This window comes from Melanaphis sacchari, unplaced genomic scaffold (assembly GCF_002803265.2).
Source record: "Melanaphis sacchari strain LSU unplaced genomic scaffold, SCAv2.0 Contig21_pilon_pilon, whole genome shotgun sequence".
NCBI lineage: Eukaryota > Metazoa > Arthropoda > Insecta > Hemiptera > Aphididae > Melanaphis > Melanaphis sacchari.
In genome coordinates, this window is record NW_020271096.1 from 1106047 (window position 1) to 1121974 (window position 15928).

The window sequence follows — 15928 nt, forward strand, 5'->3', positions numbered from 1 at the left end:
CGACATCATCACTGACGACTCCGGAGACTGTTTTAAGTCTTAGCACATTTTCGTAACTATGTATGTCTACACGCAACCTCATGCATGTAAAGTGTGTATTTTTTATTTTGTATACACATTATTGTCATCAATATCATCTTAGTTTTTTGTAAATAAAGATTTTTCGTGTTTTACACAGAACATTGAGTGTTAATAGTTTTTTTGAGAAATACATACAAACATGGCGTATTATACAATATGTATACAATTGCATGTTATTGTATACGTCTTTGTAATAATTGTGCCTGTATATCTTCAACTTTTTTTCATATATTTATACATTATATTATTACATATGGACAGAATTTTTTTTGTTCAATTAAGCATTAAGCAAATGTAATACAACGCTTTCTATGATAATATTAGTAACTAGTAATCATTAAAACACAGCTCTTATATACATTTATAATGTACTAATTTATATCATAAGCTAATGTATCAGCATAACTAGACACGACACATTCATAAATCCTGAGGATCAATATTTTTACAGAAAAAAATTACAACCAGACCTAAAAATAGTCATAGTTAAAATTAAAATATTTACCATGATATGAGAAGCATAATAATTTGTTACCTTTCTATATACATTTTTTAATTTTTAACGAGAAAAAGTTTTTTATGGGTATTTAATTTCTTATACATAACGATAGTTATCTCAGTTTTTGTCGAGTAAAATCGTGTACATAATAATATATTGTTTCATCATAGTAAATTGTATAATAACTTATTTTTTCTGATGTAAGACCACTAGTAAGTTACTTTAAATTCATTTTTATTTTTTTTTTAAATAATATTTAAATTGACCACATCAAACCCCTTAATAAATAAATATTATATGGCCTATTCTTAAAAGGACGTTACATTCATGTTTGTTGTAATAGTATACAAATGCATAGCATAGAAAATTGTATGTTTTGAAGAAATAATTCAACTCTTTTATCTATGAAAAAATAAAAATTAAGAATATTATCAAGTAAACTTTATAAGTATTTTATTTTTTAATTATAAGCAATTTTTGAACAATTTTAAATGCACAAAATATTTATTAAATTAAATTGATTATAAATCAAATAAAATCAATTACAAAAAAAAATATCTATAAATAATTAAATAGATAATATTCTTATATATTAACTTGATTACAGATAAATTTACTACAATAAGTGTTAAATAAATCTTTAAAAACTTACGATTTACTAAGTTGTAGGTATGTTTGTTTAACAGATAAAATGCATACGTATGTAACGTCATTTTAAGAATATAATGATAGAATATTCGATATACCATGTATATTATATAATTGTTATAATTCAAAGGGACTTTAATTTGGTGAATATAATAATTATTATTCATGGAGATACATAGGAAATATAAATGTATAATATTTGTATTGTTAGCCTTTTAAAATATGTTTTTATAGATAGGTATACATTTTATAATAATAATGGTAATTTAAGTTCAAAGAATTATTAAAGTAAAAGTTTTTAAAACAAATTAGCAACTCTTCTTAAAGTTTCATTTTTATCTAGAAAAAAAAATGTATTCTAATTAAGAGATAATTTTTATGTGTTAGTATATTTTTTAGATTCTGAACGGATCGATAATAGTATTGATTTTAAAATTATGTTAGTGTGTGTTTGTATATTTTGTATATGGGTACACAATAAATTATTGATAAAATTCTTTGATTTCGAAACTTTGTACAAGTATTCTTTATAACATAATTTTATATACATGGTATAATTGATTAAAAATTGAGTTATGTGTAGACATTTTTTATTTTTTATAAATATCCATAAGCATTTATGAGTTGACAAAAGTGTTTGAAAATTCAATCAGGATTCTCTGATAAATTAATTTTTTGATTAAAATATATTGAAAATTTTTAGTCACCGTATTTTTTTTATGATAATTTTATAATTTTGATAAAATTCAATGAAAATCTCAAAAATACGAAAGAAGGAAAAAATACATGAAACAATTTTTATTTATACTTAAGATTTGAAAATTAAATACAAAGTGTTTTAAGTTTTTCAATGTATATATATATAAATGTACTTAAAAGTGTAATTAATTTTTAAAGAGTATTTGTGGTTCAAATGTATACAAAATTGAATAACTATAGGATATAACGCACACCAATGTGATTTCAAAAACGATTAACTGTATACATTTTTAATTTTTACAAATGTTTTATTATAATTTTAATTATATTATGAAATTTTCAAAATATTTCAACTCATTGTAAGCTATAAATAGTAGATTCAAAATTCTTTAAAATTGAGTATGAAATTCCGCATAAATTGTTCTCATAATATATGTATAAAAAATATACAGGCACAATTTTTTTTATGTGTTCTGGAAGTTAGAACTTTGACGACATTTTTCAAAATCTTATAAAATTGCAAACAATTTTGTAGTTAGATATTTAAAAACATTTTCATTTTTAAATTTAAGTTATTAAAATTTAATACAAAATTTACTCAAAGGAATTCATACTAAATCCATAACATGTAAAAAATATACAAAGGTAATTGTTTTTATAGATATTTTAAGTTCAAGTTTGAACAAAATTTCTTATTTAAACAATAAATAACAATGTTCATTGTTTTATTATAATTCAAAAATATTATTATTATATTTTTACGTTTATACATTATATTATTATGCATTTTGCTGTACACAATCAATTTTTGTTGTTTTTTAAGATAATATCTATTTTTGCTATTTTTTTTTATATATATATACTAATATTATATAATATTGAATCCCTTAATAAGTGTAATAATGTGAATCTTATGCAAATGATATTGTTTAATATAGATGTATATATTTTTTTTGTTTTTATTTTTTTAGCGGTTCGTGTCAAAATAGAAGGGCTTGAACGTTTTGGAACACCATTTCAATTTAATCACAGATAAAAACATAAACTATTAAAAAACTATTGTATGCTTGTGAAAAATGAATTATTTAAGAAATATTACTTAATTATTAGATTGTGAAAATGTTTTATAGGTACGTGTAAGTTAAATGTAATCTATTTACATATTCATTATAAAATTGTTAAAAATGAATTTTTTTATTAATCTTTGACTGTACGCACAAGTTCAACTAATTTATTATACATTTCAAATCTATATATACGATAAAAAAAAAAAAAAAAATTTGTATTTCTATGTCTTTGTTATTGTTTTGATAACATTTATATACTTTATAAATAAAGTTATTTCGATTTTAACAACTAAATGTTTTGTAAATAATAAATTTTCTAAAAAAAAAACTTTTTTTGTGCTTACAAATTTGAAAAAAAAAAGATAAACATTGCTACTTATAAAATTCTATATCATGTATGCACAATGTCATACATAAATTTCATATCATTATAGCTTGATTGTTTATTTTTCCTGTAAAACTCTTGTTCTAAACAATACCGTAGGAATTTACGCAACAGTAAATAGGAAAAAGACCATTTTTAATTATTATTTAAATAAATTTAAGATTTAAAATTATAATTTTTTTTAATATTTGATTAAAACTTCTAAACATTAGACACCTAGGTATGCTGCGCCCTCACACGTTTATCTTAATTATTTTAATGCTCACTAGTTATCTTATTAATTAGTTTTAATTTGACGAGATTTATAATATTGTAACAAAATGTGTAGTACTTATTTTTATTATTATTCTGACGACGACAAATTAGTATTTTCATTTAAATTTAATCTAAAATTATGATTACAACGTAAATGATAATATATGATATTTAAAAAATTTAAATATTTTTAAGTATTTTTTTAATTTTTTAATTTATGTATTTATTTATTTATTTATTTTTTTATATATAATAATATACTTTTAGTGAAATTGTAAATATTTAATTATTATTATAATTTATGATAATTTTATTTAACGTAAAATACAGTGTTCACACAGTGTCTAATTTTCGTTATTTTAAACTGTTTTATAATTTTAAGTGATAAATTTAAATTTTATAAAGTTTATTGCAGGTATTTTATTTTTTCCAATAAACAAGTATTTATAATTTAAAATTAGACATCATCTATGTGTTATATGATTTTAATCTAATTTAATATCTAATATAATATTTCATGTTATTATACATATCATACTCTAAATTATTTATAATACATACAAATAAATATATTAATAAAATAAGTATTTTTAAGTATTGAAGCAAGCGTTATAAATAAAACATTGAGTTCATAACCTACATACCTAACTACAAAGTATTAAAATTGTCTGTTTAATTCACCGTCGTATACTTTTACTGATAATCTTTATGATATACATTCTGTAGTTGTATATTTGTATTAATAAATATGCATAGTGCATTTAATTATTGTACTAACCGCCAAAACCAAGTTTTAATTTTAACAAATAAACTTGAAGTAGTCAAAGTCAATAAATTATAAATTATTTTTATCATATTAATAAGTACTGAAAATTGTGAGAATTACTTAATTTTCTGATTAAAAACATTTGTTTAAAGACTATGTAATCCTCATATCAAAAAGTACTATAAACATAGATTATAGTTTTTAAGAATTACTGAGATTTTTGTAACACGGAAAAATAAATGCTTTTAAGCAGGATAATTCCATTTAAATTTAAAAAATCTCCAAAAAGAGTTTTGATCATAGAAGTAAATCATACTTATTTAATAATATAATAGTATTAATATTTTATAGCTTTAAAAATACATTAGAATTATATTTAACTTAAAATATAAATATAGCTAATTTAAATATTAAGAAAAAAAATATTTATGCCAAAAATAATTAACAACTGACTTTAGAGTTTAAATTATGCATAAAACAAGGCGAAACTCTGTTATCGAATTGGAATAAGTCCAAGCTGTTGTTTTCCAGTACAACTACACTGATAACTCAATATTTAACGTTGGTGCCATAATATAATGCTGTGGATTTAATATTTATCTTTAATGCTTGGGAAAATTTGTACGACAAAACTTCTATAGTTTAATGAAATATATGATATATTAATATTATTGTCAATATGAGAATAATTTTATTTTTAAAAAAGAAAATGGTTTATTCAGTTTATTGTATAGTATACAATACGATTGAAACACGTTTTACATTTTAACCCAGCAAAATGTGTTGAATATTTATTTAATATTTAGTATAGTACTAGTGAACATGATCTTTCAATCAGAAAATAAATGTATGTTCATTTTTTGGACTATTTTGAATTTCACATATTTTTTATAACACACCACGTTTTTAAAGGAGCAATTTTTTTTTGCTTTGAAGCAGAATATTTTTTTTAGAAAATTTGTATGTTAATTATTTTAATAATAATAATAATTATAAAATTCATTATTTTACAGTTATATTAAGGTATTTAAGGTAGTTACCCTAACTCCCCTTATGGTAAACATTTAATTTTCTTTCTGCTGCAGCGTTACATAAGGCAATGTAAATATTTATAAAAAAATTAATTTATTATAGAAAAATATTTGGTATCCAATATATATTTTTCATTTTTTTTTTTTTTCAATTAAGTACAAGTTATTTTAAATTAACTGTATTGCATTAGTTGTATGTGTTTATTACACCATTTTATTGAAACGATATAGACAATATATAATATTATCATTGATCGTTGATTAATAGTTATTATATATATAATATATTGGTATATCACTATGCATAATAATTAATAATGGTAATATTTAGCGCGATAAATACTATGTTATAGTAAAAATAAAAAATAAAACATTATTATTTTGGTGTATCTTGATAATAATAATATCACATCTAATTCAAATAATTATAAAGATATTTGTTTTAGATTTTTTTCTTTGCCACATATTCTTATAATGTTTTTTTCTTGTTTCATTTAATTTCGCAATATAAGTATAAAAAATGAGATTATTAATCTGTTGGCGAATTTAAATAAACCCCACAAAATTAATTACCTTCAATTTATTCTAAGTACTCAAATTTAACGCAATAACACTATTATAGTGCCTACAGAAAGAAATTAAGTGACGATTTTTCTCTGGATAATAGCTGTCGTTGATGGCATTAAAAGCATTTCGATCGTTTCTATCGAATTCGACACTAGTGAAACAAAAATAATAATATAAAATATGTAAAAACATACAAACGGAAACGATGAATCAATGCAATCGGTTACAATTTTTTATTACTATTATTATTATTGTTATTATTATTATTACTATTATTATTATTATTATTATTATTATTATTATTATTATTATCATTATTATTATTATTATCGTTATTATTATTTTAAAAATAATCTATGAATTAGAATTGAATCGTAATAATTGTATTCATAATTTATCGATTAATTCGTATACATAAAAATAATATGCAATTAATTAATTTACATGCATACAAATATTACACAAATATCGTTATAATATATATATATATATATTACATACTATTCATATGTCTTGATTGTCCATCAAGTACGAACAGTTTGCTTGGAAACGACGAGACTAGTACCAGGAGTTTATGCGCGCCGAACCGGCAGTTGTGTTTTGCGGTACAGCGTGTTCGAGAATATTGCGGCGACAGCGTTCCACACTACACGTATCGTTCTGGGATCCTAGTACGAGTGACTTTCGATTTTTCTACTATTCGGAGTCGTAATGTTATGCAACTAACAGTATGGTCGTGAGGACACGAGGCGTGCAGTTTTTTATTTTTATTTCGTTGCACGTTAACCTTGCATCACTGCAATGTTAAATTCAAATCGGTGCACACGAAAAACGATTCTGAGTGATCGGCAAGACATCACTGTAAGGTGATTATTTTCACGATAATATGTTTTTTTGAAAATTGCGAATAAAGTCATTTTTAATATTACTATTACGGTCGATTTATTTTTTTACCTAATACATTCCATTGCTCGTGTTATTATTTATTAACTATTAACCAATATATTATGGTTTACAATTAAAATTTATATAATTTCGATTTGTAGATACCTCTTCGCCTAGAATGGTGTGTATATGTTTTGAAAATGTCATTGTGTATATTACACAATACAATAATGCACGAAAAAGTTTTTAGTGATTCTTCATTTAAAGACTACGTCCAAATTTCAACTTCAAATGTCTATACAAAAGTTGCTTGCACACAATTTTTTTAGATCTCTTGATTTCAGAATAAACTACAAATAGGACCCCTTAAATAGCATTTTTAAGTTTTTAATTTAAACGAAAAAAAAATGGAGCATACATAATATATCCATAAAAAGCTTAAAAATAATCAAAATATTTTTAATTAAATCATGCGTAAAAAGCTGAAGTATAAATATTTGGTATTTTGGTGAATGTTTTATGTTTATATAGTTATTCTTTATTGGTGAGTAAACGGAATTCTTCAAAAATAAACTTTTATTTTTTAATTTTAATTTTATTTTTTCGATTATTAAAAAAATACCAGTAATTTTTACTTTTTATTTCAAAAGTACTATTTATTAGATTCACTTTCCTGTAAAAGAATAGATATTGACATTGAAAATTAAAGTATTTTTACTTTTTCAAAAGGTGATAACACTGATAATAGATAAATTAATTAAAAGAATTTAAAAGAATTCAAATAATTGTAAAAATGAATACATTTATTGCTTCATTTAGAATCTAAATAAAATTGTAAAAAATATTCATTGTTATTTTTAATGAATAAAGTTACCGATTCTAAAAGATTAAAACTTACTGCAACTAGACATAATACTCTGTACTTTGAAAAAGTGATTCTTTCCAAATAAACTTAAGATTTGCATCAACATACATTTGTGAAAGTTTAATTTCTACAATTAATTATTTTAAACAAAAATAAAAGAATAACATACTGATGGATGAAGCTAAGGCTGTTTGTGTTTCATTAAAATATTTAAAACTAACAAAAGCACCACTGAAAAAAAAAAAATAAGTAGAGATTTTTTTTTAAATCTCCATCACCCTAGAGGCAAGAAGTAGGCAAATTGTCTATATGTATTCAAACATATTAAAATATTAATATTCTTGAAACTTAAATAAGAAAATTTAAGCAAGTAGTCCAAAAAAAGTTAACTCTGAATTACTAAAATTATATTTTATTATTACTACCTAACAATACTATTATATTGTTTCGAACAACAAATAAATAAATTTAATAAGTATAAATATAGTCATTTTTGAATTGATTTCAAAAAACCTAAAATGCAATAATAACTCTCAATTTTATTTTTAAGTTCATGACAAAAATAAACACGAGCAAATGAAATATTTGAATACTGAAAAATCATGAAATAATGTAATAAATGTTTTACGGCGATGTTTTTTTAAATTAAATATAATCACTGTGTATCTATATAAACAAAATCGTACAATAGATTAGGTTAATAATAATTACGAAATTTGAGATAAACTAATGAATATATGATAAATTCGATACTTTCGTTACGTATTTGAAATTGTAGGGAACAGTAAAAGTATTCCTAAACTGTTGTGTGACAAATCACTCGTTAGAAAGGATTATTTTTTAACTAATAAAGGCGGTAACCACATCAGGCTTTAACATAAAAAAAAAAAAAAAAAATTGTAAATAATATGGTATTGTGCATAACTGGTTCATGTAAAATTCAGCACAGACGTTTAATAAAATGAGTTTATTTGGAAGGGATGAATTTTAAACATACAGCAGTTCTCATAAATACGGACCGTCAATAATGAACGTCTATCAGTTTCAAACAGCAGAAGCATCACTAACCGTGCAGCACCGTTCAAAAAAAAAATTCTTACAATGGCCGTTAAGGTACCTATTTGCACCATTTTTTTTTTTTTTTATAAATTATTATTAAAAAAAAAATATAATTTCATCATTTATTTCTAAGCCACATTGGTTTTATTACAGATGATCGTTTTCGCCACCTGCGTGGCCGCCGCTCTTGCACAATACGCCGCCCCGTCGTACCCAGCGCAACACGCTCACGCCATTCCCGCATATCCGGCGCCAAAGGCCTACGCTCAAGCCGAACACGCGTACGCCCCGACCCCGTACAACTTTGAGTACAGCGTGAACGACCCGCACACTTACGACGTGCACAGCCAGTCCGAGTACAGCGACGGAAACGGTTACGTCAAAGGATCGTACAGCCTTTTGGAAGCCGACGGTTCCACCCGCGTCGTCGAGTACACCGCGGACGACCACAGCGGTTTTAACGCCGTGGTCAAGAACGAAGGTGGATATAAGACACCTTACAGTGCTCCTGCTCCTGCCTACAAGCCAGCTTACTCCGCTCCTGCTTACAAACCGGCGTACTGATCGACTGTAATACGTACTATGTCACGTATGCCACTTTCTTCCATCTTGTTCTCATTTTTCCTCGTTCGCCTTTCAATTTTACTGCGTTCGCGTTGAACAATCAACGGTTGCAAACTTCAACGCGACCATTTAGATTTGTAAAATACTGATTATAATAATTATTGTTGTACCAACTCATTGTGTAAATATATGCATAAAATATGTATTTATTGTATATCTCCGTTTTTTATTTTTTATATATATATATATATATATATTAATTCAATTACCATTAATTTATGATATGAATACATCACATCAATATAACATGCATCATAGCGTTTATGTCGAAACCTATCGTCAAAATATGTACTGTCATTCATGGTCACTGTAGTTTTAAACGTTTTAAGCCAAATTCAAATCGATCGAGAAAAAATTAATAATTTAATTTAATTAAAAAACTGTGTTCCTGCAGCAGTAACACTTAATAGATGCGTTATACATCTGCGCCAATCATTGCACAAAATAATATTTACGTGAGCGTAAGTACACACACATATATATTATATATATTTGCCACCAATCTATCATATTTTTTTAACTCCTATGGTCAGCTGAATTTTTCAGTTAGAACGGTAGAAATCTGGAAAAATACCAGTAGTTTTAAATTTATTCAATTGATATTTATTAAATATATAGTTAATTGTTTGAATTACAATAATTTATTTTTATTTCTATTACATGCAGCAGTAAAACAGTGCTTAGTTCCTTAGATACTTAATGTGTTCGTATTTTGTACGTAATATAATTACTGCGGTAGTTTTAATGTTTTTATTGTAGAGCTGCACGTATATAGACTATAACAGCCTTCTAGTCACAATTACAACAAAAACAATAAAACATAAAAGGTTTTTCTTCATTTGACATTGCCATTTGTATAACCTGTCTAAGTAGGGATTATATCCGTTTACTCGTTTTCGTGTTCCGGTATACTACAAAAATAACAAATTTTTCATCACCATTAGAATAAAACAATATTTTTATGGACGAAGTATACGTTTTTTTTTTTTATAAAACAAAAATAAAACAAATCATTGGAGTGAAATAGCTTAAGTAAATTATTTACTATGTGCGTAATAACACTAAAATAACAACTATTAGAAAATTGCCATTGAATTGTATTATTGTTAAAAAAACATCTTTAAAAAAATTCAATATGATCCTTAATGGAATTCAGTTTATTATATTAAGTTAACAGAGTTACCTAGTAGGTTTTTAAAAGTAAAGTTATGTGCGTAATTGTATTTTAATTTAAAAATATATTCAATAATTATATTACTCAAGAAACATTAATAATATATTTAAGTGTGAATACACTCATTTTTTTTAAAAAAATTCGATCTTACGCGGTATTATATTTATGATACGATATATTATATCGTGATTTTTTTTTTTACCTTAACATTTATTTTTTATTGTTTAATATTAAGTAAAAATTCTTATATTTAAACATCGAATATTGAAGCAATGGTTTTTCTGATTAATTAACATTTTAAGTTTTGAAAGTTGAGTTAAGTTGCAAAGAGTGTCTATGAAGTTTTTAGTTCACTACTTCATCAGATATATTATATTTACTCTATCCAAATGAATAACTCACCTATAACTACTGGACTAATTATGTCTTATTTTATAATACTGTAAAATATTAGAATATTTAAATTAAAATAAATTATAGTATATATTTAAAAAAAAAAAAAAAAAAGGAAATAAACATTCTATTTTATAATATTGTAATTCAAAATCGTAATCTTGTAATAATGGTAAAGATAACAATGATGACATACACGTAAAATTTGTATCTGTGTGGCTTATGATATTTAGTATGCGAGTGAATAGTATAGTTGAAATTATATTGCATGTTTTAACTGAAAAAATTGATAAATATATTATATATTTATAAAATTATTTATTAATATAATTACATCCTATATTTAAAAATATATCATTCATCTATTTCCTTACCTTTTTGAATAATAGTACATGTTTATTATTAATTTTAATTTTAAAGGAAGTTCGTTTTCGATTGAATAAGATTTTATGTGACATTTATTCATGTGAACTATAAGATGTGTATATTAATAGTGTTTATTGCTGGACATTCTTAAAAGCATAATGCAATCAATTAAATGCGTTATTAAAATTCAATCTTTTTAGATTACATTTGATTAAAGTTTTTTAAATTAATAAATTGAATATAATATCATAAATTATGTTATATTTTATAATTACGAATAACTGATATCATACGAGTGACCTTTTTTATACCCTAACAACTCATCACAAATTATTTTTAAAATTTTATAAATGTAAAATTATTAGAATCAAACATTAAGTACATATAGAAAAAGTTGATATTCAATTCTTCAACTAAAATTTTATTAGTAAAAGAATTTAATAAGTAGTAAAATTAGACAATTTTATAAAAAATTAATTTAAAAATGTAATAAGTCAAAACTATATTTCCAAACCTTTTAATACACGGAAACGATGAAGGTTTGTAAATTTTTATTTCATAAATATAATATATAAAATTATGATAATTTTTTCTAAATTTTTAATATCAGTCATAAAAATGTATAATAATACTGATAAGTTATAATTGTAAATTAAAACATAAATTTAAAAGATATTTGAATATAAATAAAATAATTTGTACTTTTTGCTACAACTTTAAACACAATGTCGTAAGTCATAAATATAAGGACTATGTTGAAGGCTGTAAGCTACGAATTGGGCATTGCTGTGATATAATAATAGCTCACGTTATAATTACATAAGTAAAAACAAGTTATCCCGACCTTCGTGTACCTTCATGTAGGTAAGTTATGTTCTATTGTAATATTATTCATTAAGTTACAAAACTTAAATGTGCAAGAAATAGTCATTGACTATGAAAATCAATTGTAAATTAGACAAATTATTTCAAATATTAAAAGGCCTTTAGATAGATCAATGCATATTTAAAAATATTTGTAATAAAGTTTAACATAGTATTTCGTAACAAATTTTGATTTCTGGGTTATTAATCAGTATTGTATTCTTGGAATAATTGCAGACAAAATATTTTCATTGTTAGGAAAGTTTTGTCACTGATCTAATAGTAGATATATATTATTTACTAAAGTGAATAAGTGTAAAATAAAAAAAAAAAAAAAAAAACTATAATATTTTTGATTATTGTGAATAAAAATGTAAATATATTCGAGTATAGAGTAATATAATAATAATAAACTTTTTGAATTCATTAGCAATATTAATTTAACAACAACCTAACCTTATTACGTCCATTTTGACAAGTCAATACACCGATGAAAATATGGAAACAGATTTTTACATTTAAATTTAACCATAAATGTGGCTCTTCTTGACAGAGGTGGGTATGACACGAAACAACATTGTGAAACTGTATTGCTAACATTAGGGATAACCTGAGTGCGTCCGATTTTTAATTTTTACCTTTTTCATAACACTAGTGCGTCCGTAGTTTTATTGACAAATTATATTGAATAACTCGAGTGCATTCTCAGTCCTCAGTCCTATTCTACACGCAAGAACATTTTATACATCCAAAATAATATAAATCAATTTCAAAATAATAAAATTTTAAGACTATACTTTGTCAAAAGAATGGCATCTAAACATTCTAATCACCAGTCTGCATAGATAAACTAAAAAAAAATAAATACAATTTTTCTTGAATAAAAAAAAAACCATTTAAAATAATTAATACGCTCACCTAAATTCAGGGTGTAAGCTAAAATAAAAAAATATTATCATAAATAAGAATCAAAAAATATTTTTGAGATGTAAGCCAGTTCACCTCCTCGTGGTCTACTCTAAGTGAACTCTGAGACGCTCTAAGGCTATGTCAAAAATATGACATTTTTTTTCTATTGACGCACTTGGGTAATAGTGATATTACCTTATTTCAGACGTACTCAAAACATTAAAAAAGGGTAATTTCGGGATGTACTCAGAAAATTCCCTTAACATTACAATAATATTTACATAAATCATTATACATTGTTGAATTATAAATATTATTTACCTATTTTGTAAATTGATCGAATTGGTTAACTTAAAAATTTAAGATATTTCTACAAAAAGAAAAAAAAAATCGTATACATTATGTACAAATACTGTACTCGTATAATGTAATAACCTAGAATTTGTTTATATCTGAGTAAATCAATATACAATTCTTCACCTTATATAACACTTATTTGTATGTAAATTAATTTAAAAATGTTACATTTTCATATGATCTACATACTATTTCATTATATTGATTTTGTAACATACGTTAGATAGATTTAAATTTACTGTTCCTAATAATTATGCACTTACGTTATTAGCCGCACCAAGGACAAATTAGGTAGCGAGATGCGTGATAAGTGTAACAAATAATTTTTTAATAATATAACTTGGAAACAAATTGAAAGTAGTAGCGAAACCAGAATTGATATATTTTGTTCTTATTTTAAAATATTAAATTTATTTAAAAAAATAGGCTTATTTAATACATTTAAAATTAATTTGAACTGAATAATTAGTAAGTAGTTAAACATTTTTGTTATCACAATTTTTTAAAAATTTTAATTTATTGATTTTGCAGTGATGACTTACATAAATAATCTGAGTTTTAAACATTGTTTCATAATATATGATCCTTAAAACGATTTCAAAATCTCAACGTTAAATGTATAGAATTATCTTATTAGAAGTATTTTAAAATAGCAGCATACAAATTTATGTTTAGAATGTTATACTATGTATGCCAAATAAATTAATTGACAGTTAACAAAATCTGTAGTAATATTATGTCACATCACATAATAATTAGACCACGCTACACGAAATAAAACAGCTTAATTGGAAAGGGTTACACTATTCTGGCAAATATAGGAGGTAACCATTTAGTGATGGGAATTACACGTATAATACTAATAATATATTGAATTCAACCGGTCTAAGCAATACTAATAAAACATATCAAAATATTAACTAATCAATATCGATTGGAAGGGTAAAATTAAAAATTGTCAGCCAATATAAATACGGAGTATCAATAGAGCATGGTTATCAGTTTAAAACAGCAGAACTAACAAGCACACACAGGACAGTTCAAGAAAAACAAAATGGCGATTAAGGTATATAATGTATATTTTTTTAATGAATTCACTGTAACAAAAAAATCTCGGTATAAAACGATTGTTATTTAAACTCAATTATTTTATTCTAGATGATCATTTTTGCTGCCTGCGTGGCCACCACACTTGCCCAATACGCCGCCCCGGCATATCCACAGCAACACGCATACGCTCAAGCTGAACACGAGTACGCTCCGACTCCGTACAACTTCGAGTACAGCGTAAACGACCCACACACATACGACGTGCACAGCCAATCCGAGTACAGCGACGGAAACGGTTACGTAAAGGGAACTTACAGCCTTTTGGAAGCCGACGGTTCCACCCGCGTCGTTGAATACACCGCCGATGACCACAGCGGTTTCAACGCCGAAGTTAAGAAAATCGAAGGACACAACCAAGGTTACAAGGCACCTTACAGTGCACCTGCCCCAGCCTACAAACCGGCTTACTCGGCACCAGCCTACTCAGCACCAACACACTCTGCTCCCGCTTACTCCGCTCCGGCCTACAAACCAGCATACTGATTTTTTTAGTAATGCACTTTCTTCAATCATTTTTCCTATTTTCTTTGTGAACTTCTCAATTATATGGTTCACATTGAATCATAGTTGCTAACTTAAACATTATCACTTTCATATTTAAAACGTTTAGCATGAATTCTGTGTTTATTTTGTAAATATATAATCACAAATGTGTATTTATTGTACCTATATCTCTGTGTTTTTATTTTTTTTTTTATCCAATTATTAATTGATAGTTGATAATATAAAAACAGCACACGATGATGATAATATACTGTAACAATATATTGTTAAAAAAAAAAAAAAAAAAAAATGAAGAACGTTTTAAATTTTTAATCATAGAGATTGAATTTTGGATTTAAGATTTTTTTTTGGTTTAAAATATATCGTCGAATATACTATTAGCCTAAATAACTGTAGTTTTAACGCTTAAGTATGATGTAAAAAAAAAAAAAAACGAAGGTTGGTAATAGATCTAATACTATATGTATGTAACTTAGCCTTCTAGTCAATTTATTCATCATCCAAATATGTTACTATCAAATATGCTAATTTTAAGATACCGTTCACAAAACCTTTCGGCTTTATATACTTAAATTTATATTTATTCTTCAAATCTGTTTAACGAAATAAAGAGAGTAGTATTTCATACAAACGATGATAAAATAAAAATACGGCGGTTTTTGATATTTTAAGAATTTTTATTCGGAACTCACAGGCATATATTACACCATTAAAATAAGCTTAAGATAATAGTTTTTGTAAATTTACTTAAATTCTCTATTGGTCATACACCCATATCATATATATATATATATATATATATATATATATATATATATAT

The 15928-nt window shown here is 24.4% G+C and overlaps 2 protein-coding genes across 2 annotated transcripts in view; one reads left to right on the top strand and one right to left on the bottom strand.

Annotated features, from left to right (window-relative positions):
- LOC112594070 (Kv channel-interacting protein 2-like) overlaps positions 1-15928 on the bottom strand; it is a 276882-nt gene that overhangs the window by 246756 nt on the left and 14198 nt on the right. The gene's annotated exons all lie outside the window — the stretch shown is intronic.
- LOC112593992 (cuticle protein-like) lies at positions 8787-15267 on the top strand. Its single transcript, XM_025338581.1, has 5 exons — positions 8787-8861; positions 8961-9364; positions 13766-13806; positions 14520-14560; positions 14653-15267. The coding sequence occupies exons 1-5, from the start codon at positions 8850-8852 to the stop codon at positions 15085-15087; spliced, it is 933 nt and encodes a 310-aa protein (XP_025194366.1). The 5' UTR covers positions 8787-8849; the 3' UTR covers positions 15088-15267.